Below are 25,285 nucleotides of genomic sequence, written 5' to 3'. Positions count from 1 at the left end.
AGTAACCTGGGTTACATAGCACATGTTTTAATCATTGTCCACAATTTCTTTTCTTGTCATTTTAAGATTCCTGGTCTAGGCGAGACTTATCTGCATTTAGCAATCAAGATTCTGGGGTTGATAATAGTTAAAATCAAAGAAGCAGTTGTCCTTACAGAATATAAGCTTTATTTCTGTTGGGCAAGATGCAAATTACCTCCATTATTCCTCCTCCACAACATCAGAATTATTAAGAACAAACCAGCAAAGACAGTCTTTCCCTTTGTGAGAGGGAGACATGGGTATGAAATAGCAGGTCATTTTGTCCAGGGCCAGTCAGATCACCATAGTGTTATCTTTTTCACAGAAAATTCTGTAACTGTAATTTTCAGGTGAGTATGGTCACATACAGAACTTTGATAATGAGTCCACTGAATTGACCTTGCACAGTGTGACTGTCCAGTTCATGATTATTTAGGGAATGATGACACAGATAATGTCATCATTATCTCCACCCCTTTGGTTGCCCACGAGTGGGTCAAGGCCTTACTCATCATTTCCTGGCATGCAGAGGGGTCACAAGCAGGGGAAGAGAGAAAGCTCAGACTCTAATCCAGCCAAAGACAGCCTGCTAGTGTTGCCATCTACAGTTCTATGGGAAAGGGGATTTTTAAAAAATGGTGTATGGATTCCAATTACTCCTTCAATTTTGTTCTCTCACTATGTTGAATGAAGTGGAAATCAAAGCATATGATGTATTAACAATGGATAAGAAGCACAATACTAGAATTCTTTTCGCAAAAGATTAAAGAATAACTTATACATGAAGCTTGATTGCATAGAACTTCAATGGGTGACTTTCCTCCCTTATCATCCCTAACCTCATTACCTCTCGCTTCTATACCGCTATTCTGGGATAGTCCACTCTGCATAGCACTTAGCACTTTATTTGTGCCAGTTCTTAATTTATAAAAGGTGACTGAGTGATGACATGCAGAGGCCAAAGCCATTGTTGTCACTTCCAGTTTTTGTAGAAAGGAGAGCACACAGGTCTTGCAGGAGGCAGCAGATTTTTTTAGGAGGCATAAGTAGAAGCCAGTGGGATGCATAGGCCACAAATTTAATTGGGGTTTCTGCAAGAAAGGCTAGGCAGGGAAGAGTAAACATGGTTAGGATTGGCTAGTTTCAGTAATTCCAGCCCTGGTCAGTGTTACCCAATAGTTAGAGCATTGGCCCACACACCAAAGGGTCAAAGGTTCAATTCTGGCCCCGGTTAGGGCGTGTATGGGAGGTAAGCAATCAATGTATCTCCTCAATCTTTCTCTCTCTCTCTCCCCATCTCTCCTTCCTCCTCCCTGCGCTCTCTCGAAAAATCAATGGAAAAAATATCCTTGGGTGAGGATTAACAAAAACAACAAAATAATAATAATAATAATAATCTATACTAATAAAAGGGTAATATGTAAATTGGTCACGACGCCCTCACAGTAACAACCAAATAGCAGGCTGCGTGGGGAGACAAGGCTGGCAGGGGGGTTAGCGAGGGTTGACCAAACGACTGACCAGCAGGCTGCATGGGGCAATCAGGCCGGCAAGAGGGGCAGTTGGGGTGACCAAGCCAGTGGGGGGGAGGGGGAGGCAGTTGGGAGCGACCAGGCCCGCAGAGGGGGGTAATTGGGGACAAAGCAGGCCAGCAGGGGGGGCACTAAAGGGCAACCAGGCCAGCGGGGGGGGGGGGGCAGTTAGGGGCACTCAGGCTGGCAGGCAGAGGTGGTTAGGGGTGATCAGGCTGGCAGGGGGGTAAATTAGGGGTGATCAGGCAGGCAGGTAAGTGAGCAGTTAGGAGCCAGCAGTCCTGGATTGTGAGAGGGATGTCTGACTGCCAGTTTCGGCCTGATCCTTGGGATCGGGCTGAAACTGAAACCAGCAGTTGGACATCCCCCAAGGGGTCCCAGATTGGAGAGGTTGCAGGCTGGGCTGAGTGGACCCCCTCCCCCCATGCATGAATTTCATGCACTGGGCCTCTAGTAGTAGTAGTAATAATAATAAAAATTCTAGCCAGTTTGGGGGCATAGGAACTGTCTCTAGTTGTCTGGTATTTGGCTTTGGTTGATTAGGGTAGGGGAAATAGGAGCTTGGTATGTGAGAATTAAAGTTGGGGGTATGGACTTTTTTTTTTTTTTTTTTTAATCCTCACCCGATGATATGTTTTCATTGATTTGTGAGAGAGAGGAAAGAAGAGAGGAACACTGATGTGAGAGAGAAATGTCAATCAGCTGCCTTCTGTATGCACCCCAGCTGAGGACTGAACCTGCAACTTAGGTATATGCCCTGACCAGGAATCATCCTGCAAACTTTTGTTATACTGGATGAAGCTCCAACCAACTGAGGTATGGATTTTTGATTGGTTGGTTTGCATATGAAAGCCTGGTTTACCTACAGGTTGTTAACTATCTCTAGGTATTAACTAGTCTGGGAGAGGCGGTCTCTCCCCAGATAGCAAGGCCCGCCAAAGATGTCAAAGCATCATAAAATATTAAAAATAAAAAACATGATTGATACATATTTTATATCAGTGTTATCTGTTTATGTGACTGTCTCCTCAATTAGACTGGGCCTCCTTAGGGCCAATGATTATTCCTTGTTTTGTATTGAATCCCAGGCACTTAGCATAGTGCTTGTCACATAGATAGTAGAATTATTAGTATATTAATTTTTAAAAGTCCTCTTCTGGAGATACATATTGATGTATTTTTGGGGTGAAATTATATGTCAGGGGATTTCCTTAATACTCCAGGAATTCATGTATTACAAAATTAAGAAGTTAAAAAAGTAAAAAGAATGAAAACTCTGACTTTGGTTTCAATTTTTATTTAATTCGTAATTTATTAATTATTTTATTTTAGAGTTTTAAAAATTGACGAGAGAGAGAGAGAGAGAGAGAAAGAGAGAGAGAAGAGAGAGAGAGAGAGAGAGAGAGAGAGAGAGAGAGAGAGAGAAATATCGATGTGAGAAACATAGAAACCCAGGTATGTATCCTGATGGGGATCAAACTAGCAACCTTTCAGTGCACAGAATGACACGCAAACAACTGAACCACACTGGCCAGGGCTGGTTTCAACTTTAGGTTGAACTTTTTGTTTAGATTTGAAATATTCTTACTTACTGTCTAAGGTAGAAGCTGTTTGTTAGCCAACCCACAAGACATTCCCAACTCCTTCTTCCTGTTATTTCCACTATAGAGGTTACAAAAGTTCTTTTCAAGACTTCCTTGCAGTAGCCAGATATTAGGGGTTTGACCAATGAGACATCAGGAGAAGTTGGCTAGAGCTCCTCAGCAGACTTGATGTTTTCCTGATAAAAGATGTGATTTAGTACTACTTTTTCCCCCTTCTTTTCTGTCTTCAACCTGGATGTAATATCTGGAGCTGTAGCAACCATCTTGAAACCATGAGACAATAGTCATGAGGGAAAGGCCAAGAGAATTGGAGACACTGGCCCTCACATCACCAAGTTGCTGAACTAACCCTGGCAGCCATCTACCTCCTAATTAAAAAAAAAAATTGAAACAAACACCATTGATAATTCCTTCTTGGTTTGGTTTTTATGTTACTTACTAGAGGCCTGGTGCACGAAATTCGTGCACTGGGGAGGGTGTCCCTCAGCCCAGCTTGCACCCTCTCTAATATGGGACCCCTCGGGGGATGTCCAACTGCAGGATTAGGCCCGATTCCTGTGGAATCGGGCCTAATCCTGCAGTTGGACATCCTTCTCACAATCCGGGACTGCTGGCTCCTCACCGCTCACCTACCTGCCTGATTGCCCCCTAACTGCTTCCTTGCTGGCCTGATTGACCCCTAACTGCTCCTCTGCGGGCCTGATTGCCCCCAAATACCCTCCCCTGCTGGCCTGATCACCCCCAAGGCTTTTATTAGTATAGATATGACCCTGCACAGAAAATTTTACTAACCCTGCTTTACAATAAGGGCTTGACGATTGAATCATTAGGACCAGACACCAAGATTTCCTTTCTTTGAATAGTGGAGGGAATACTTATCTTGTATTTAAGTTGCCCGGAAATTAAAATGAGATAATGACTTAGAAAAGCATAAAAGCACCACATAAAGACAACTGTCTTTGTAATGAAGTGGCAAAATGAAAGACACTTTTTATTCTCCCCTTCCTTCCTTTACAGCTTTTATTTAATCTTTGAAATTCATAAAAATTTCACTCCAATTTTCATTTCTTTACATTCAACATTATTTTGTATTGGTTTCAGGTTTTATATTAGTTACAGAATAGTGGTTAGACAATCATATACTTTACAAAGTGTTCCCCGATATTTCTAGTACCCACCTGGCATCATACCATCATTACAACACTACTGACTATATTCCCTATTTAAGTGACAATGGGTTTACAGGTTCCTTTCAATCTTTCTTTTGTGTTTTTTTGTCCTTCCTTTTCTTTCTCACTTCTTCCCTCATTTTCTTTATATAGTATCTCAATTGGCCATCAAAGATCAGTGAAGGCACTGGGACACACTTCATCCATTTTACAGACCAGGAAACTGAGGCCAATTCCAGTTGGCTGTGGAACTTGACTCAGGAAGCCCTCAGAGCACACAGGAAGCCCTCAGAGCCATGCTCTTTGCGCTTCCTAAGGGGCAGCAGCCCAGCAAACAGAACAAACCTTCCAGTCAGGCTTCCCAGCCTCTTTCTCAAGCACCTCTTCATTGCGGATGCTCCACATTCTTTCCTCTCCCCCCATTCTTTATTGCCCCCCCTTCTCCGAAGCAGGTGGAAGGCTTCCCACTCACTGCCTAGGCATGCTCTGCTATGGGGCAGGGTGTAGCGAGCTTGCTTTTGGGTGAAGGCAGGAGCAGTAGTCACTGCCTCTGAAGTGTGAAGGCCGCCTGAGCGAGGCCCATTAGCACTGGGAGCTTCTCTGAATCATGTCAGTCAGTCCAGTACCCTGCAGTGCAGCACCCCTTCACTGAGGTGGCTCCACCCCTCAACCACCGCCTCAGGGGTGAGGGTCCTTGCCCTCTGCCAGGAGTCCTTCCATGCCCCTAGATCCCTGGCTGGGCCCACCCACGTCTTGGGGGCACTGCAGAACCTCTGTCTCTCTGCAGATGAAGCAGATCCCTGCCCTAGGTCTCCGCAAAGCTATGAATCTGTGGCCAGAGGCCTGGTCTGGGTCTCAGCAACCACATGCCTGCAATGTTCCCAGGGACCCTGGGAGCGGCTGGCAAGTCCTGCCACGCCCACCCCCGGGTGGCGATCGCCGCCTGGATCACCGCGGAGCGCCCAGCTGGGCCCGGCCACGCCCCCCCAGGTGGCGATCGCCGCCTGGATCACCCGCGGAGCGCCCGGCTGGGCCCGGCCACGCCCCCCCGGGTGGCGATCACCACCTGCCGCCTGGATCACCCGCGGAGCGCCCGGCTGGGCCCGGCCACACCCCCCCGGGTGGCGATTGCCGCCCGGGACCCCCGGAACTAAGAGGATTGGACCCCGCCATCTTGGTCTTCTCAACAGCCGGAAAGGCCTCCTGGAGTCCCGCCCCCAGCCTCTCGCAGGCCCAATCATGGGCATAGCGGAGGTGCGGTCAATTTGCATGTTTCTCTATTATAAGGTAGGATAGCAGGACACATCCCCACTGTTAATATTGCTAGATACAGAGTCATAGCATGAGTCCTAGTTTGCTTCTGGAAAATTGGCACTTACACATTCTATAACCTGCAGTCTTTCATATATGAATGTGCACTTTAGAGACTGATTTAAATGCTTATCCATGATATGATAATTTCATTCTTTTCAAGGTTTGCAAATGTTGCAGTTTATGGGAGAATCTTGGATTGTGTATTTTTTTCTCTCTGAGCTAGACTTCAGTTTGAGCCTTCTCTCTTTATCCCTTTGACCTACTCCCACTGCTGTTGATTAAAAGCTTTGTTGCAACTTCACAGATTCTACTCCTGTGACACAATTTACAGAAAGAAAAGGCAGCTCACACACAGAATTTACCAACAAAACTTTTATTTCAAGCTAGTTTGCTTGGTACACTGCCATCAAAGTCTCAGCCAGCCCTCCTGGACTCCTTCATCCCTGGAGCTTTTTCCTCAGCAGCTGGACTTCTGACTTCAGGGAGATATTTCTGCTGTCGAAAAGAAAGTTTCAAGTTCTAAGTTGGATTATTAAGTAAAATAGTTACATACCTTTAAGTAAAAGAATTATCATTGTTTGTGCAACAAGAAAGCTTAGCCATAAAATCAGTAGCAACATTGCTGTCACTCTCCCATGTGGACAGAAGTCCTGTAGAATGAGCCAGGTTTGGCTTTATGTTAATTGAAATGTTTCCCCAAGAAACAGTGCTATAAATGAAGATTTAGATCTTGGACACCACACCCAAGTCTCTTTTACTAGGAATGAGTATGATTAATCCTACCTAATAAAACAGTAATATGCAAATTGACCATAATATTCACTATGCCCAAGCCATGCCCACCAGCCACGCCCACTAGCCAAGCCATGCCCACCATTCAATCAGAGCAAGTATGCAAATAAACCCGACCAAGATGGTGGTTAATTTGCATACATAGGCTCCCTGAGCTGACCCCTTGCGACGGATTGCAGGGAGCTGGGGTCTGCTCCGCTGGAGGCTTTTGGCTTGGAGCCGGAGCGGACACCCAGCTCCTGGCTTTCGATAGATGGTGGGCGTGGCAGACACCCAGCTCCTTGCTCTGATTGGATGGTGGGCATGGCGAGCGGACCCCCTGCCATCTAAAGCGGGGCCAGCTCCCCTGTCATGGAAAGCGGGAGCTGGGTGTCTGCTCCGGCTCCAGGCCAAAAGCCCCCGCTGGAGGCTTTTGGCCTGGTGCATGAGCAGACCCCCGGCCATCGATTGCAGGGAGCTGGGGTTTTTTTCGGCCTGGTGCACGAGCGGATCCCCTGCAATCGATCCCAGGGAGCTGGGGGTTGCTTTGGCCTGGTATACCAGCGGACCCCCTGCAATTGATCACCTGGGCAGGGAGCTGGGGGTCTACTTTCGGCCTGGGCAGGAGCGGACCCCCTGCGATTGATTGTAGGGAGCTGGGGTCCGCTCCTGTCCAAGAGGCTTTCGGTCTGGGCAGGCCTGGGCAGGGGCTGAGACAGTGATCAGAGGGAGCTGGAAAGGCCTGCCCAGGCCTAAAGCTTCGGCCAAAGGCTTTAGGCCTGGGCAGGGCCCAGCCCTCCATTGGTGTGAACTATAGAGGAAACACCTTTTCTGACTGCACATTGGCTAAGCTTCCTGTATGCCACTGGTAATATTCTTAGTAACTTGGGTAATAAGAATCCATAAAGGTGATCTAGGGTTTTTCCACCACACTTCTGGAGAAAAAAATGAAGGTCCGCTGCTGGAAGGCTAAGAAATGTCATATCCTGCCCTAGCCGGTTTGACTCAATGGGTAATGCCTCAGCCTGCAGATAGCAGGGTTTGGGTTTGATTCTGATCAAAGGCATGTACCTAGGTTGCAGGCTCCTCCCTGGCCGGGGCCCAGATCAGGGCTCATGCAGGAGGCAACCAATCAAAGTGTTTCTCTCTGTCTTCCCCTTTCTCTTTCACATTCTCTAAAAGTCAATGGAAACATACCCTCAGGTGAGGATAAAAAATAAATAAAGAAATCCATATCCTATGAAAGACACATCTTGAAAATGCCTAAAGAAAGTTGGCAGTTAGGGGCAAACAGGCTGGCAGGGGAGCAGTTAGGCATCAATCAGGCTGGCAGGGGAGTGTTTAGGGGGTGATCAGGCTGGCAGGCAGAAGCGGTTAGGGGCAATCAGGAAGGCAGGCAGGCGAGCAGTTGGGAGCCAGCAGTCCTGGATTGTGAGAGGGATATCCGACATCCCTTGAGGGGTCCCAGATTGGAGAGGGTGCAGCCTGGGCTGAGGGACACCACCCTCCCGTGCACGAATTTTGTGCACCGGGCCTCTAGTATATATTTATACTAGATCCGGTGGGATTGGGCCTAAACGGACAGTTGGACATCCCTCTCACAATCCAGAACTGCTGGCTCCCAACTGCTCGCCTGCCTGCCTTCCTGATTGCCCCTAACCACTTCTGCCTGCCAGCCTGATCACCCCCTAACCACTCCCCTGCCAGCCTGTTTTCCCCTAACTGCCCTCCCCTGCAGGCCTGGTCACCCCTAACTGCCCTCCCTTGCAGGCCTGGTCCCTCCCAACTGCCCTCCCCTGCAGGCCATCTTGTAGTGGCCATCTTGTGTCCACATGGGGGCAGGATCTTTGACCACATGGGGGCAGCTATATTGTGTGTTTGGAGTGATGGTCAATCTGCATATTACTCTTTTATTAGATAGGATAGAGGCCTGGTACACGGGTGGGGGCTGGCTGGTTTGTCCTGGAGGATGTCCCAGATCAGGGTGGGGGTTCCCTTGGGGCGTGAGGTGGCCTGGGCGAGGGGCCTGTGGTGGTTTGCAGGCCAGCCATGCCCCCTGGCGACCCAAGCGGAGGCCCTAGTATCTGGGGTTATTTATCTTCGACAATTGAAACTTTGTAGCCTGGAGTGGAGCCAAACCTCCTGCTCGCTCCGTGGTGGCAGCCATTTCTGTTAGGACTTATGTATCTTCTATAATTGAAACTTTGTAGCCTTAAGCGTAAGCTTGGCTTCCTCCATTGCTGGGGACAACCCTAGCTTCCTGCTCTTTCCAGCTCCGTGGCTGCCGCCATTTCTGTTTTGATTTATGTATCTTCTATCATTGAAACTTTGTAGCCTGGAGTGGAGGCCTAGGCTGGCAAGGGCAGGCTGAACGCTTGGCTTCCTCCATTGCTGGGGAAACTCAAGTCTCCCTCCTGTTCTCTATGGCCGTAGCTATCTTGGTTGGGTTTATTTGCATACTCGCTCCTGATTGGCTGGTGGGCATGGTTGGTGGGCGTGGCTTGTAAGTGTAGCAGAATGATCATTAATTTGCATATTACTCTTCTATTAGATAAGATATATATATATATATATATATATATATATTAGCAATATATCATTAATGGTGTTAATATAATGCTATAGGTAAAATTATATTTTAGGCTAGTAAGTTTGTGGTTTTGTGAGAAATGTGGTCCTTATATTCAGAGAAGATTTTTGAGGCACTGTCCACCTGCACCTCCTTCCCACTTCAGCTGCTCTGTGCCTTCAGTCCTGCAAGGCACCCACAGGGAAAACATCCACAGAACTCCAGAGCTGCACAACATACTTAAAATAGCATATAATATACATTGAGTGGGCAGATTATTATGATCTCTCACCCATGCACAAATTCATGCATCGGGCCTCTAGTTATATATATATGGAGTGGCCAGATTATTATGCATTCAGAGATCATAATAATCTGGCCACTCAGGGTATATCTATAATAATAAATGAGAATTGATTGAATGGCTGAACAGCAGAATGACTATCCAGATGACCATGCTATGACACCCACTGGCATGAGGCCAGCCAAGGCGGGTGCGATGTGATTGGTCGGGGGGCCCACCATAGCTTCATGATTGCCCCGCAGAGGGAGGCCCAGGCCACTGACCAGCAGGCTGCGGCAGGTGGGCAGGGCCTCTCTCTGCAGGGGAGATCCATTGTGGGGCTCCCAGACTGTGAGAGGGAGCAGGCTGGCCTGAGGGAAACCCCCCCACAGTGCACAAATTTTGTGCACCAGGCCTCTAGTATTTATTAGTTTTCCTGATTTTGAAAGTAATTTAAACATTAAGGTAACCTTGAAAGGAATGGAAAAGTACAATAAGAAAATAAACCTCACTCATAATTTTACCACTTAGAGAGAGTCACCATTAATATTTCAGTAATTTCTGTTCAGTCTTATATTATGACATATAATATACATGTAATATATAGAGAATTTGAATAATATTTCAAATACTTCAAATGTAGACTTTTTATCACTCAATATTATATTGTAAGCATTTTTCCATTAAAATTTTAAGGCATGATTTTTTATGTTAGATAGCACTTTAGATAATAAGTGTAGCAAAACTTAGTGTAAATGATTTGCTTGTTTTCAGTTTTCCATTAGCATGAAATAACATAGCAATAAATGTTTTTTTAGCATTGTTGATAATTTTATGAGATCAATTGCCTGGTCAAATTATTAGAATTAGTGTGTCCAAATATTAGAATTGTATCAAAAGATCAAACAATAATGACTTTCATGGAGAGCCTAAGTAACTGAGAAACTGACGAAAATCACAGTAACAAAGATACTATTTTCACACTGATGTTGCTAATAAAATGTAGAAAAAGATATGAATGAGAGGAAATAAAATGTTGCTTGAATGTGAAAAAAAAATGGAATCATTATTTTATATTTCTTGAGAGCTGTGGAAACATTGTATACTTTCCCAAAACTATATGTAATATGTACAGTTATTGATTGGAAAATTTAAAAATCAAATCTTTGCCAAATTGACAGCTTTCTCATTCAAAAAGGTATCTTATTGTTGTTTAAATCTGATTTTTAAATAATTTGATTATTAGGAACATTAAACATTTTTATAGGTTCAATTGCCATTTGTATTTCCTGTTCTACGAATTGTCCTTATCATTTATTATGTGAATCTGGAAATTACATTTACCAGAGTGTCTTTTATTAGATCAGGAATAGTTACATAAAAATAAAGCCAGAGTTTCTTGGTCATCTCAAAACACTAACCTTTGAATGGAAGTGTGGTGTGTCACATCACATAGTCAATGGATTAGATATCCTTATGTAAACATTAAGTTTATCTAAATATGATCACTTCCAGTTAATTTAGCTTACCTTTTTACTTCATTACAGTGTAAGTGCTTTCCATTCCACCATCAAGGTGACTACTAACATGGCAATGAAATAACCAGGTCCCAACATCTCTCATATACATTTTTACAGTTTTATAGACCCCAGGAGGAAGGTCATAAACGTCAGAGCGATACAGTCCAGAATCCTTAAGAAGGAGACAAAACATCATTAAATAGCTTATAAAAGGTACCAGTCAGCCATTTACACATTTTACCATTTTCTCCGACACCCCACTTCTGACGGACTTTGTTAAAGGACAGCTGGGAAGCGCTATGTGCTGCTGCACGTCTCCTCTGAGTACAGCTGAGGGTTTGGAGGAGGAGCAAGTCCCAGGACATTTCCGTGATAGACGGGCCACAGGGAAAACACCTCACTCTAAAAGGGTTTCTGTGTCCGTGTCGGTGTTAGCTGTCTTGTCAGCATCTCCTACAGAAGAATGCTCTAGATTTCAGAAAACATCTGGTTTCACAAATCCCGAAGGTTTTAACTGAAATGTTCCTACTAGGGATGTAATCAGAAAAATTCATGGTTATGGGACAGAAAGGAACTCACCTGGCTCCTGCAGCTCCATCTGCCTTCCGGGGATTGGGGCTGAGGGCTGAGGGCCTGCATGGTGAATTTCTCTTCCCAATAGAGAATTTGATATTTAAGAGACTACTTCCTAGGTAGGCTACTTTGATTTTGAAAGGTGAAGCTCAAGGTCCTGGCCCATATGGATTAGAAAGAGGATTCAAGAGGGAGATGAGTTGTTCTCCATAATAGAATAGCAGGCATTTGGAAGATGAGGGATGTATTGGAGAGAGTAGCTCAAGATAGGGTCCAGAATGATTTGGAGAGATAAGAGATGTCAAGAGAGTCTGGAGGGGAAGAATGCAGGAAAGAAGTCCTGAGAAGGAGGGTGACAAGCAGGAGAGGCAGAAGCTCTCAGTGATGCATGGTGAGGGGGTAATTGAAGATACGGGTTGTCTAATATCAAATAAATGCTTGCCATTACTGTGCAGTATTGAAAAAAAATAAAGCCTTTATTTATCCTCAAATTTTCACTAAAAGTTTGTGACCCACAATGGCCTTGATTTTGTGGTTACTTAGGAGAATCAGAATCAATGAGAGATGAGAAAATAGCAGCCACAGGAGGTGAGAGGTAAGGGAGATGAACAGAAGCAGAAAATGAGAGCTGGAGGCGACTAGAAGAAATGTAGGCTCTCAAGACTCGTGGAGACATTGGAAGGTACAGAGGAGGAAGGTGGAGCCATTTCCCATTGGATGCAAAGTGCAAGCTTGAGTCACTGCTATTGAGGAAGATCAGTTTTGCTAAGGTTACAGTAATATTGATAACAAGATACATTTTAAGATGTAGAGCACAATGGGAAATAATTTTAACTAAGAATTGACAATTGTCCAAGGCAATATGTACCTGGTACTGTAGCCTTAGGAAACAGGAGACGACTAGCTGGCTTGTGCCAAGACCAGGTTAGTAACCCTGGAGGGCGGCTGTTTGCCCCCTGAGGAGTTCCAGGGAGTAAAGCCCAGCTGCCGTATTAATGCTGGTCTAATTAAATTCCTTCCCTGGATCATCTTGTGATCATTTGTGAGGAGTTCAGTTCAAGTGGCTACAGTGGAGAGGTGGTGGCCTAGGCTCTGTGGTATAAATAGGATCATTCTTAAGGAAGGCAGTTTTGTGAAGCGGTTAAGAGTGAGGGGTTCTGGCATGAGATCCAGGAGTTCAAATGCTATTTCTACCACTTCTTGTTTGTAGGAAAGTTATTTATCTTGTTAAACCTTTATTTTATTCCCCTATCTCATAAGGAAGTTGTTAGGGTTTAATAAGAAATCTATGCAAAATATTACACATAGCATCTGGCACATAGGCAGTACTAAATAAAGATTAGCTATAATTATCATTATAGAAATGTTATTATAAATTCCACTTAATCTGACCTCTGTTAATATAATCACTTATATAGATGTGGCCCCTGAAGTGTAACACTACACAACACTTGGCATAGCTCCAAAAACTTCAGAGGCACTTGCTGAATTAAGCTGATCTGAACTGAACATCAAATATACTGTAGAGAACTTAGCCAAATTTTAATAGCATTTTTTATCTAAATTTTAAAGTCCAACACAAACAATTATGAAATTAATAACAATTTTAATATCTAGGCTTTTCCTTAAAATATATGGGGAGCATAGGTGCAACTACAGAAAGGTCATGATTGTTGGACCTGGGTGATGGGTAAAGGATTGTATTGTATTATTCTATCTACTTTATTATATAAAAATCCCTACAGCCCTAGCTGGTTTGGCTCAATGGATAGAGTGTCGGCCTGCGGACTGAAGGGTCCCAGGTTCAATTCCGGCCAAGGGCACATGCCTGGGTTGCAGGCATGGTTCCCAGTGGGGGGCATGCAGGAGGCAGCCAATCAATAATTCTCTCTCATCATTGATGATTCTATCTCTCTCTCCCTCTCCCTTCCTCTCTAAAATCAATAAAATATATTTTTAAAAATTCCCTACAATAAAAATGTTTTTAAGTCCCCAAATAGTTGAACAGGAATAAATGTGTTTACTAAAGGATAGGAAAGAAAGCAACACACCAGTAAAACTTTGTGTAAATTAAGTCATGTACTCATTTAATTGATTTCTATGATAAGCTTTGAGCATTAAAGAAGCTATGAGCATAGTACATGTAGAATTCAGAAAGCTTTATGTGGAACTTCTATCAGTGTGGAAAAGATGGAGTGCATTATGCCAAATGGTTAAATTAAATGTTGGAGGTGTCAAATGCATAAAATATAATTGGTCCTCAATTTTACAATGATGTTTATAAAAGGGATTAGAGTGGGAAATAAAGAAAATGCTTCTTAAGTAAATAAACAATCCTAAATTGGGAATGGAAAAAGGGAAGGATAAAATTGAAAATACTTATTATAAATGAGAGAAATGGCCAGTCAAAAGTGTTCAGTAAAAAAAAAAAATTAAGGAGAAGTATAACATATGGGGTGAAAGAAAGCAATTCATACAGAAGATATAAAGAGATTAAAAATACATAAAATAGAAACAGATGGTAAAAATCATATGAAAAGGTATAATAAAGCCAGTTGACACCTAGTACCACATTTTTGTTTTATAAAAAATGTTGAAGGAATGACAGAAGTAGAAAGCCACTATTTGTAACCCCCACTATAAAATTTGACTTGGGCAAGGATCATCTATGGAACTTTTTAAAAAGTACAAGGTGAAAAATTATCCTATATAATAAAAGCCAAATATGTTAAGTGTCCGGTGTCCAGTTGTCCATTCAACCAATCAAAGTGTAATATGCTAATGATATGCTAAGGCCACTCAACTGATCGCTATGACATTCACTGACCACCAGGGGGCAGACACTCTGACCAGTAGGTTAGCTTGCTCCTGGGGTCCAGCCTATTGGGACTGAGTGAGACGGGCCAGACATGCCCTGGAGCCCTCCCGCAGTTTCTCCCCGGCTGGACAACCTCCCACAACACTCCCTGGCCCTGATCATGCACCAGTGGGGTCCCTTGGCCTAGCCTGCACCCTCTCACAATCCAGGACCCCTCGGGGGATTTTGGAGAGCCAGTTTCAGCCCGATCTCACTCATTGCAGGAGGAGTGCCACTAAGCCAGAAGCCAGGCTCATGGCTGGCAAGCGCAGTGGTGGTGGTGGGAGACTCTCCTGCCTCCGCGGCAGTGTTAAGGATGTCCGACTGACAGCTTAGGCCCGCTCCCACCTAAGCCGTCAGTAGGACATCCCCTGAGGGCTCCCAGACTGCGAGAGGGTGCAGGCCAGGCTGAGGGACCCTCCCACTGAGTGCATGAATTTTATGCACTGGGCCTCTAGTAGAAGAATAAAATACATTTAAAAAATCTCTTCATGCAATGGAGGAATAAGGACACATATGTAATACCTTAAGCAATAAAGGAAAAAAATATTTATTAATTACAATAGGAAGATGATACTTTTAAAATAAAGAGAATAGTACACATTATCTTAATAAAGTTATCAAACTTAGCTTCACTGATATTAGAACCTATTGACAGCAGAGCCTTTTGATATGATGTATGAGAAGTACATAATATCACCTATGGAGTGTTCTTGCCAATTATGTTAAACATGGATTCTATCATGAGGAAACTATTAGATCAATACAGAATATGAAACATTCTACATAACAACTAGCCTGGACCCTTCAAAAATGAGATTTCATGAAAAATCAAGACAAAAAAGGCAGAAGGCTTATTTTGATTTTTAGGAAAGATATGACAACAGCAACCAAATGGTATATATAAATGATTAGATCTTAGGTTAAAGAAAACAATTATAAAGAGCATTTTGGGGACACCTGTGTATATTTTAATGGATTGCATGTTAGACTATATTATTGAATTAATGTTAACTTTGGGGTGTGATAATGTTATTGTTGTTGGGGCAGAGATTATCCTTATTCTTAAGATGCACATATTTTAGTATTTAGGGTTGAAGAGTCATGATGTTTGTAATTTTCTTTCAATTAGGTTCGGAAAAAAATATAGGGATAAAGTAAATGTGGCAAAATGTATATGACTACTCAAGATATTTTTCTTTCATGTTTTATGTCTGAGAGTTTAAAAAAATAGATGGAATAGAAAGGGTAAAACTGCCCTAGTTGGTTTGGCTCAGTGGATAGAGTGTCTACCTGTGGACTGAAGGGTCCCAGGTTTGATTTTGGTCAAGGGCATCTTGGTTGAAGGCTTGATCTTCAGCCCTGGTTGGGCATATGAGGGAAGCAACCAATCAATGTGTCTCTCTCACATCGATGTTTCTCTCTCTGTATCTCCCTTCCACTCTCTCTAAAAGTCAATGGAAAAATATCCTTAGGTGAGGATTCACACACACACACACACACACACACACACACACACACACACACACAATGGTACAACTAAAGATGATTATCAATGTCCTATTTACTTATTGAGTAAATTCATATTAGAGTGAGAAATGCACTTCACATATTCACAAGCATTTATCAAATGTCCATGAGTTATAAAAAACTAAATGCTTAATTATTTACTTGCATCTAATATATTATAGATTATATGTGTTGAACATGGTTTGGTCATTTCCTTTCCAGTCCTGTGACCTTGCCATGGAATTAAATGGCGCTTCCCAAGGTACTTACTGTGTATGCAAAGCTGTGGCCATGAAAGTGAACTGTGTGCAGGTCAAATTCACTCCCCATGCCAATCAGATAAAAATTCACTTCATCCCCAACATGAAATGTGAGACCTTGGTTATTTCCATACAGTCTTCCATTAATTGCTGTAGGTAGACATAGTTTTATTATGTTATACAAGGATTTGAAATAATGTATTTAAAAACAACAACAACATCTTATAGAAAATGTCATGGGGAGTTTCAATATGGCTATAGAGTAAGTGGAACTACTTTCACCTCTTCTGAGTGCCAAACCACATTTACAGCTAAATTATAGTGCAATCAACCTGAATGACCAACTGAAGGACAGCTGTACTGGAGTGTTATCTCCAAGGATTTATAGAAGAAGCTATATAGAGATTGGTAAGAATGGTGGAGATGTGAAAAGAGCTGGCTCCTGCACCCATGTCTGGCAGCTGAAAAGCTGAAGGGATATCTGGGTTGCAATAGACATCTCTGAGGAACATGGGGTCTCAGTCTCATGCCAGAATCCCCAACGCAGAGCACCAGTGCTGGGAGGTAGAGCCTGCATAGTATCTGGTAGTGAAAATCAGGAGGGACTCTGTCTGCAGGGAAGAGGAAGGAGTCTACTAGAATCCCAGGTGCTCTCCTAAAGGAACAATACACAGGAGCTTGCTCCAGGACACTCACCCAGGCTCTGGTAGAGGAAAGGCAACTCAAGGCATATGGAAATCATAAAGAGAAGACCTGGGTGGCATGGCCTTGAAGAGAATTCTGAGAGTCAGCTACTGAGGTCCCAGTCCTGAGTCAATATCCCACATCACCCTAAGGCTTCGTCTTGCCAGGGTTGGTAATTCCTATTTTTATAGCACCAGCCTGGGGAGTCCACTAACTAGGTCCTCAAATACTGATGACACCACCCTGTCAAGCTTGAGTCTGGCAGAAAGGAATGTTGGCTGAACCCAACAGGGGCCTTTGCGCGTTCTTTCTTTGGAGAAACTACTGGCAGACACTCAGACAGACATTGAGCTGTGAAGCTTTGGAATGGGGGCCAGTCTTTCCCTTCACCTGCAGGCTTGGCCAGCATCACTCCAAAAGGGAAACTGTTTTGTTATATATTCCCAAGTTCTGGTGGCCCCAGACATTGAGTTGATATCCAAGGGAGGGTTGAAGTGGGGCAGAGAACACCACTCAAAGCTGGGACCTTTGAATTACATTTCCCTCAGATACTCTGGTCCAGCTTGAGTGGGTATGGCTACGCAGCCAAGGGGAAGCATAAAGCTCACTCCCTTCCCACAGGCTCTGCTGGTGTCACCCTCAACAAAGGACTCTCTTGATCTATTTTTCAAAGTCCCAGTGGCTCTGCCCTGCTGAGCTTGCTCCTGCAGTGAGGGGAGCTGGCTACATCCAATCTGAACTGTTGGTATACTTCTCCTGGGGGAGCTAGAATTGGAAACTCTAGCAGAGACTGAGTGATATGGCTCTGGAGTAGGGGACCACATTTTCCCCATTATGTGCCTGAACATACTGCCCCCAAGTAGAAGACTCACTAGCCCTCTCCTCCCTATCCAATTCCCCACCCTAATGAGCTTGAAAGGGGCTATGGGATATGGCAACTTTGGGCCCACTTTACAGTCTTTCTTCAAAAGGCTCTAGAGGAAGTCCAGGAAACCTCAGGGGTGGTGGAGTAGCCAACAGTTGGGTGCCAACCTCAGAAAACCTTGGACCTTTTACTGATCTGCCCCCAGCTCAGAGCTCCAGGAAGCTGACTCTTATACACAGCTTGAACCCTCCCATGCACATGCAAGCCCAGTAGACAGAGCCACAATCAGTGACTAGTGTGGTAGTCCAAGGCCAGTTACATACATCGGACATGAACCTGTCCCAGAATCCCACCCAAGTGCCCCAGAATCAACACAACCAGTGGTGGGCTTCAAACATCACCCAAAACTGACCCAACTAGCCACACAAATGGCACAGCCAAAGGGAACTCCAGCAGGCACCAGAACCTGCTGGGAACAACTCCATCTTGGGAGGCAGACTTAAACACAGTGAACAAGGTCTATACTTATAATCAGCCAGCCTGAGAGTTAACTACACCCATGAATGGACCAATAGCATTGAAAACACAACTACATTAAGAAAGGGCATAAAACCCATACAAGAAACATTTCTGGAACATCTAGATCTAGAAGACCGTGCCATTAAAGCCAATAAAGCACCTACATCAGAAAGCCTTGAAAACAAGATTGGGAGTCATAGTAGATTTACTTAATACACAGAGTAAAACAAAAAAAAGCAGACAAAATGGGAAAACAAAGAAATATTAAAGAACAAGAGAAATCCCCAGAAAAAGAATTAAGTGAAATGGAAACTACCGAGATAACAGATGCAGACTATAAAAGAATAATTATAAGGATGCTCAAAGACTCAGGGAAAGAATGGATGATCTCAGTGAGAGCTTAAAGAAAGTGATAGTGAGTATTTAAAAACACATAAAAAAACATAAAAAAGAATCAGCCAGAAATGAAGAATATATTTGAAGGCATCAACAGCAGGTTAGCTGAAGTATAGGATCAAATCAGGGATTTAGAGGACAAGATAACAGTAAGGACCCAATAATATTAATGAAAAGAAAAATGAATTTAAAAAAATGAGGAAAGTTGAAGGGACCTCTGGGACAACATCAAGCATGACAATATCTGCATCATGGGAACACCAAAAGGAGAAGAGAGTAAGCAAGCGATCGAGAACCTGCTTCAAAGAAAAATGACTGAAAAGTTCCCTAATCTGATGAAGGAAAAAATCACAGCTTAGGAAGCACAGAGTCCCAATCAAGATGAACCCAAAGAAGCTCACACCAAAACACATCATAATTATAACAGCAAAGGTTAAAGACAAAGAGAGAATCTTAAAGGCGACAAGAAAAAGAGTTACCTAGAAGGGAGCTCCCATAAGGCTGTCAGCTGATTTCATAACAGAATGCTTCAGGCCAGAAGGGATTGGCATAAAGTATTCAAAGTGATGAAAAGCAAGGACCTACAACTATCACTATTCCATCCAGCAAAGCTATCATTTAAAATTGAAGGTGAAATAAAGAGCTTCTCAGACAAAAAGAAAGCTAAAGGGATTCATTACCAACAAACAAGTATTGCAAAAAATGTTAAAAGGCCTTCTTTAGACATAGCTGCCTTGGCTCAGTGGATAGAGCATTGGCCTTCGGACTGAAGGGTCCTGGGTTTGATTCTGTACAAGGGCACATGCCTGGGTTGTGGGCTCATCCCAGTGTGGGGCATGCAGGAGGCAGCCAATCAATGATTTTCTCTCATCATTAATGTTTCTATCTCTCTCTCCCTCTCCCTTCCTCTCTGAAATCAATAAAAAAATTTTTTTAAAAGGCCTTTTTTAAAAATAAGAAAGAAGAAAATAAATATATATAGAAAGGAATGTAGGAATAAAGATTAAAGAGCAATAAATAAGTACCTATCTTATTAATAGAGAGCTAATATGCTAATGGTCATGACACTCTCATGCCATAATGACTAATCAGCAGGAGACTGCATGTGCATATGTGGCAGGGTGGAGCCGCCGCACATCTTCAGAGATGGGGTGGAAATGGAGAGGTGCCCGGAGGAGGTGGGAACATCCCTTGGAGGGGAGGATGGTGGTGAGAGCCTGTAGCACCTCCCCTCACCAGTCTTTTGCCACCCACCACTCGCACTCAGAGCACCCCACTTCCCACCTGCCAGGGGAAGGCTGAGCTTCCACATTGCTCTGGAGATGGGGCAGAAGCAGGGAGGCTCCCAGAGGAGGCAGGACCAGCCTGAGGCGACTTGTAGGACCAAGGCTGGGGCTTGAAGTGGCCAGAGAAGGCTGGAGGGGTTGGGGGCAGGGCCAGGCACGCTTGAGTTCTGGGTGGAGAGGTTAGGTGGTCAAGGCGGGGCAGGGGGCAGGTGGGTGGGGCATGCATGGGTGGGCAGGGCCATGCGATTTCATGCGTTGGGTCACTAGTCAATAATAATTTTAAATTGAATGGATTAATCCTTCAACCAAAAGACCTATGGTAGCTGAATGGATAAAAAAAACAATAACCCATATATATGCTGTGTACAAGAGACCCACCTCAGAACAAAAGATACACATAGGATGAAAGTGCAGGGATAGAAAAAAAATTCATGCAAATGGAAACAAACAAACAAACAAATAAAGCTGGGGTAGCAATACTTGTGTCAGACAAAATTGACTTCAAAACAAAGCCCATAACAAAAGGCAAAGAAGGACATTAAATAAAACTAATAGGATCAACCCAACAGGTGACCTTGTAAACATACATGCACCCAACATAGTCACACCTAAATATATAAAGAAATCTTGGTGGACATTTAAGGGAGAGATTAACAATATGGCCAAAGTTGGGAATTTGAACACCCCATTGGCATCAATGGAGAGATCTTCCAGACAAAAAACCAATAAGGTAATAGCAACCTTAAACAACAAGCTGGATTGGATGGATTGAATTGATATTTAGAGAATATTTTATCCCAAAGCTGCTGAATATACATTCTTTCCAAGTGCACATGGGACAGTCTTTAAGATATACCACATGGTAGGGTACAAGATAAATTCAACAAGACTGAAAGCCTATCAAGCATCTTCTTTGACCACAATGGTATGAAACTGGAAATCAATTATAGCAAAAAACTGAAACACTCAAATACATTTAGGATAAATAACATGGTATTAAACAATTAATGGATCAACAATGAGATAAAGGAAGAAATAAAAAGTTACTTGGAAACAAAGTTGAATGCAAAACAACCCAACATTTATGGGACACAGCAAAAGCAGTACTGAGAGGAAAATTCAGAGCATTACAGGCCTACCCCAAGAAGCAAGAAAAATTTCAAGTAAACAATCTAATCCTACACCTAAAAAAATTATAAAAAGAACAACAAACAAAGCCCAATAAGTAGAAGGAAAGAAATAATAAGGTTAGAGCATAAATAAATGACATAGAGACTAAAAAATAAAACAAAAAAATCAAAAGCTGGCTCTTTGAAAAGATAAACAAGATTGATGAACCTTTAATCAGACTTATCAACAAAAAATGAGAGAGGATCCAAATAAATAAAATCAGAAATGAGAGAGAAAGGTTAACAACTGACATCACAGAATACAAAGGGTTGTAAGAAAATATTAGAAACAACTATATGCCAACAAATTGGACAATCTGGTCATCCTATCTAATAAAAGAGTAATATGCAAATTAACCGTCACTCCGTCACAAAGATGGCAGCACCCATAGCCACAAGATGGCAGCGCCCAGTCCCCTCAGCCCTGCCGGTCGAGTGTCTGGTCCTGTCGGCCCGGCCGGGGGTTGCGGGGATCAAGTGGCGAGGCTGGAGTGTCCAGGCCTGTCACTGATAGAGCCTGGACAGCAGGGCATGGGGGCTTCATTCGCAGGGTGGAGGCGGGAAAGCCCCCAGGCCAGGCAGACAGAGTGCAGGCAGCAGGGCATGGGGGCTTCATTCCCAGGGCATGGGGGCTTCTTTAGTACGGCAGTGGCGGGAACACCCCCAGGCTCGGCAGACAGAGCCCGGACAGCAGGGCATGGGGGTTTCTTAGTGCAGCATGGCAGGGAAGCCCCTAGACACGGCAGACAGAGCCCAGAAAGCAGGGCATGGGGGCTTTGTTCGCAGGGTGATGGCGGGGAAGCTCCAGGCCCAGCAGACAGAGCCCGGACAGCAGGGCATGGGGGATTCTTAGTGCAGCAGTGGTGGGGAAGCACCCAGACACGGCAGACAGAGCATGCTGCAGGGCATGGGGGCTTCGTTCGCAGGGTGATGGCAGGGAAGTCCCAGGCCTGGCAGACAGAGCCCAGACAGATGGGCTTGGGGGCTTCCTTAGTGCGGCAGTGGCAGGGAAGCCCCCAGACATGGCAGACAGAGCCCAGACAGCGGGGCATGGAGGCTTCCTTAGCATGGCAGTGGCGGGGAAGCCCCCAGACCCAGCAGACAGAGAGCGGACAGTAGGGCATGGGGCTTCATCTCCATGGCTGCGGCAAAGCCCTAAGCCCAGCAGAGAGCAGAGAACCATGGGGAGTGAGCCTAAGCCATCAGTAGGACATCCCCTGACAGCTCCTGGATTGGAGAGGGTGCAGGCTGGGCTGAGGGACCCCCATGCACAAATTTTGTGCACCGGGCCTCTAGTCCTATATAATAAAAGGGTAATATGCAAATTGACTGAATGGTGGCACAACTGGTCGCTATGAAGCACACTGACCACCAGGGGGCAGACGCTCAATGCAGGAGCTGCCCCCTGGTGGTCAGTGCACTCCCATATAGGGAGCGCTGCTCAGCCACAAGCCAGCTGATGGCTGGCGAGCACAGTGGCCTGCCTCTGTGGCAGTGCTGAGGATGTCTGACTGATGGCTTAGGCCCACTGCCCACGAAAGGGCTCCTGGACTGCGAAAGGGCACAGGTCGGGCTGAGGGACAAGTGTCGTGCATGGGGCCTCTAGTAGTATATACATTTCTAGAAACATACCATCTTCCAAAACTGATTCAGGAGGAATCAGAAAATCAGAATAGACCAATTATAACTAATGAAATTGAAGTAGTAATTTAATAAAAAAAACCCAGCAAACAGAAGTCCTGGACTGGATGGCTTCATAGACAAATTTTACCAAACATTCAAAGAACTAACACCTATCCTTCTCAAACTATTCCTAAAAATTCAAGAGTAGGAAGAACTTTCAAATTTCATTTTATGAGGCCAGCATTACCCTAATTACAAAACCAGATAAAGATACTCCAAAGAAAGAAATTTATTGGCCAATATCCATGATGCTAAAATACTCAACAAAAGATTAATAAACCAAATCCAGCAATACATTAAAAAGATCATACACCATGACCAAGTTGGATTTATTCTGGGGATGCAAGGCTGGTACAATATCTGCAAATCAATAAATGAGATATACCATATAGCAAAATGAAGGTGGACAATCACATGATCATATCAGTAGATGCAGAAAAAGCATTTGATACAATCCAGCATCCATTTATGATGAAAGCTATCATCAAAGTGGAAATAGAGGGAGCATATATCAACACTAGAGGCCCGTTGCACAAAGATTCATGCAAGAATGGGCCTTCCTTCCCTGGCTGCCAGCACCGCCTTCGCTCTGGCACAGAGCTGCCTTTCTGCCTTCCCATGCTGCCCAGAGACCCCGGGGTGGTGCGGAACGCCTGCGTTGTCGCCATGGTGATGATGTAAGCATTCTGCCCCTGGCCGCTTGGGCCTGTGTATGCAAACTAACATGCCATCTTTGTTGGGTTAATTTGCATACTCACTCCTGATTGGCTGGTGGGCATTGCAAAGGTATGGTCAATTTGCATCTTTCTCTTTTATTAGTGTAGATAATAAAGGCCATATATGACAAACCCACAGCCAACACCGTGGCTAAAAAGAGGAACAACACAGGGATGTCTGCATTTACCACTCTTATTCAGCATAGTTCTGGAAGTCCTAGCCACAGTGATCACTCAAGAAGAAAAATAAAAGGCATCCAAATTGGAAAGGAGAAAATAAAATTGTCATTTTTTGCAGATGACAAATGGGAGAACATGTTTGTCAATGATACATCTGAAAAGGGGTTAATATCTAAAATATATAAAGTATTCATACAACTCAACATCAAGAAAATAAATAATCCAAATAAAAGTGGGCAAAGGATATGAATAAGCAATTCTCCAAAGAGGACATACAGATGGACAATAGCCATGTGAAAAGATGCTCAATATCACTATTCAGATAAATGCAAGTTAAAACCACAATGAGATACCACCTCATGCCTTTCAGAATGGCCATCATTAATAAATAAAAAAACAATAAGTGCTAGCAAAGATCTGGAGAAAAGGGAACCCTTGTTCACTGTTGATGGGAATGCAGATTGATGCAATCACTGTGGAAAACAGTATGGAGTTTCCTCAAAAATTAAAAATGGAACTGTCTTTTGACCCAATGATTCCATTTCTGGGAATACATCTGAAGAAACTTGAAACACTAATTTGAAAGAATATATATACCCCTATATTTATTGCAGCATTATTTATAATAGCTAAGATTTGGAAATAGCCCAAATGCCCATTGATAGATGAGTGGCTACAAAAGCTGTGATATATTTACACAATGGAATACTACTCGGCCATAAAACAGAAGGAAAGCTTACCTTTTGTGACAGCATGGATGGACCTGGAGAATATTATGCTAAATGAAATAAGCCAGTCAGAGAAAGAAAAATATCATATATCTCACTTATATGTGGAATGTAATGAACAAAATAATTTAACAAACCAAATGGAAACAGAAACATAGATATATAGAACAGACTGACAAAGGGGAGGAGGGTTGGGGGAGTAGGTGCAAAATAAGATGAAGGGATTAACTAAAAATATTACTTATATAAAACACATAGACAGAGACAACAGTATGGTGATAGCCAGAGAGAAAGGGGTTGGGGGGAGGTATAAGGGGGCAAAGAAGGGATAAATGGGGTCAGAGAGATACTTTACTTTGGGCCATGGGCTCATGATACAGTGTGCAGATGATGTTTTGTTGAGTTTTACACTTGAAACCTGTATGGTTTTGTTAATGAACCCCAATACATTTTTAAAAAAGAAAGAATCATAGATGTTTTCAGAGGCTATGAGGATTTTGAAGCAAGCTTGAGGATGCGGTTAAACATGACTAAACATCCATTCATGGCTGTGTCTAGTACTAGTGAGTTTTCTTGCTTGAGCAAATGAGGCATTGGTTTTGCTTTAACACAATTGGGTTGAACTTGAATATTTCATAACTAAAGATACTTAAATTGATGGATAGTTTAACATGTCTATGTATTTAAAGTATATTTAAAATAACCACAAGAGGCTCTTAGAATGTTAGGGTTGTGTGTTCCCACTTAACTGCCTTAAGTCAAACTTCCATGATCTGTCACTGGTATGACTGAAATGCCATCTGCCTGAAGTCCCAGCTCTTCGTTTCTCTCCCTCTCTAATCCTCTATGTAGGTATGGTTTTCAAAGGGTAATAGGAAGAAAATATTAAAATGTTCCTTTTCAACTTTCTATTTTGTGGGTTTTTTTGGAAATGTATAAAATGCATTAATACAGTGTTAGAAAGATATCATCTATAACCATATATCAATGTAGGTAGGGTTCTAACACTTTTAGCTGGTGGATAGATGTAATAGAAAAAACAAGGAGACTGCTTTAGGCCAGTGCTTCTTAAACTTT

The 25,285-nt window shown here is 43.4% G+C and overlaps 1 protein-coding gene across 2 annotated transcripts in view; it reads right to left on the bottom strand.

Moving 5' to 3' along the window:
- Positions 1–6,005: 6,005 nt before the first annotated feature.
- Positions 6,006–25,285, bottom strand: part of LOC103302011 (ceruloplasmin-like) — a 74,227-nt gene continuing 54,947 nt past the window's right edge. Inside the window, exons 17-19 of one of the 2 annotated variants that reach the window (XM_008159003.3) lie at positions 15,993–16,132; positions 10,793–10,955; positions 6,006–6,135 (exon numbers count right to left, since the gene is read on the bottom strand). In XM_008159003.3, the coding sequence (XP_008157225.2) occupies positions 10,797–10,955; positions 15,993–16,132 (299 nt within the window). In that variant the 3' untranslated portion in view covers positions 6,006–6,135; positions 10,793–10,796. The remainder of the gene's footprint in view (positions 6,136–10,792; positions 10,956–15,992; positions 16,133–25,285) is intronic. The other variant, XM_054714111.1, reaches the window with a different exon arrangement.

This window comes from Eptesicus fuscus, chromosome 3 (assembly GCF_027574615.1).
Source record: "Eptesicus fuscus isolate TK198812 chromosome 3, DD_ASM_mEF_20220401, whole genome shotgun sequence".
In the NCBI taxonomy this organism is placed as follows: domain Eukaryota; kingdom Metazoa; phylum Chordata; class Mammalia; order Chiroptera; family Vespertilionidae; genus Eptesicus; species Eptesicus fuscus.
This window is presented reverse-complemented; position numbering and strand designations above follow the sequence as displayed.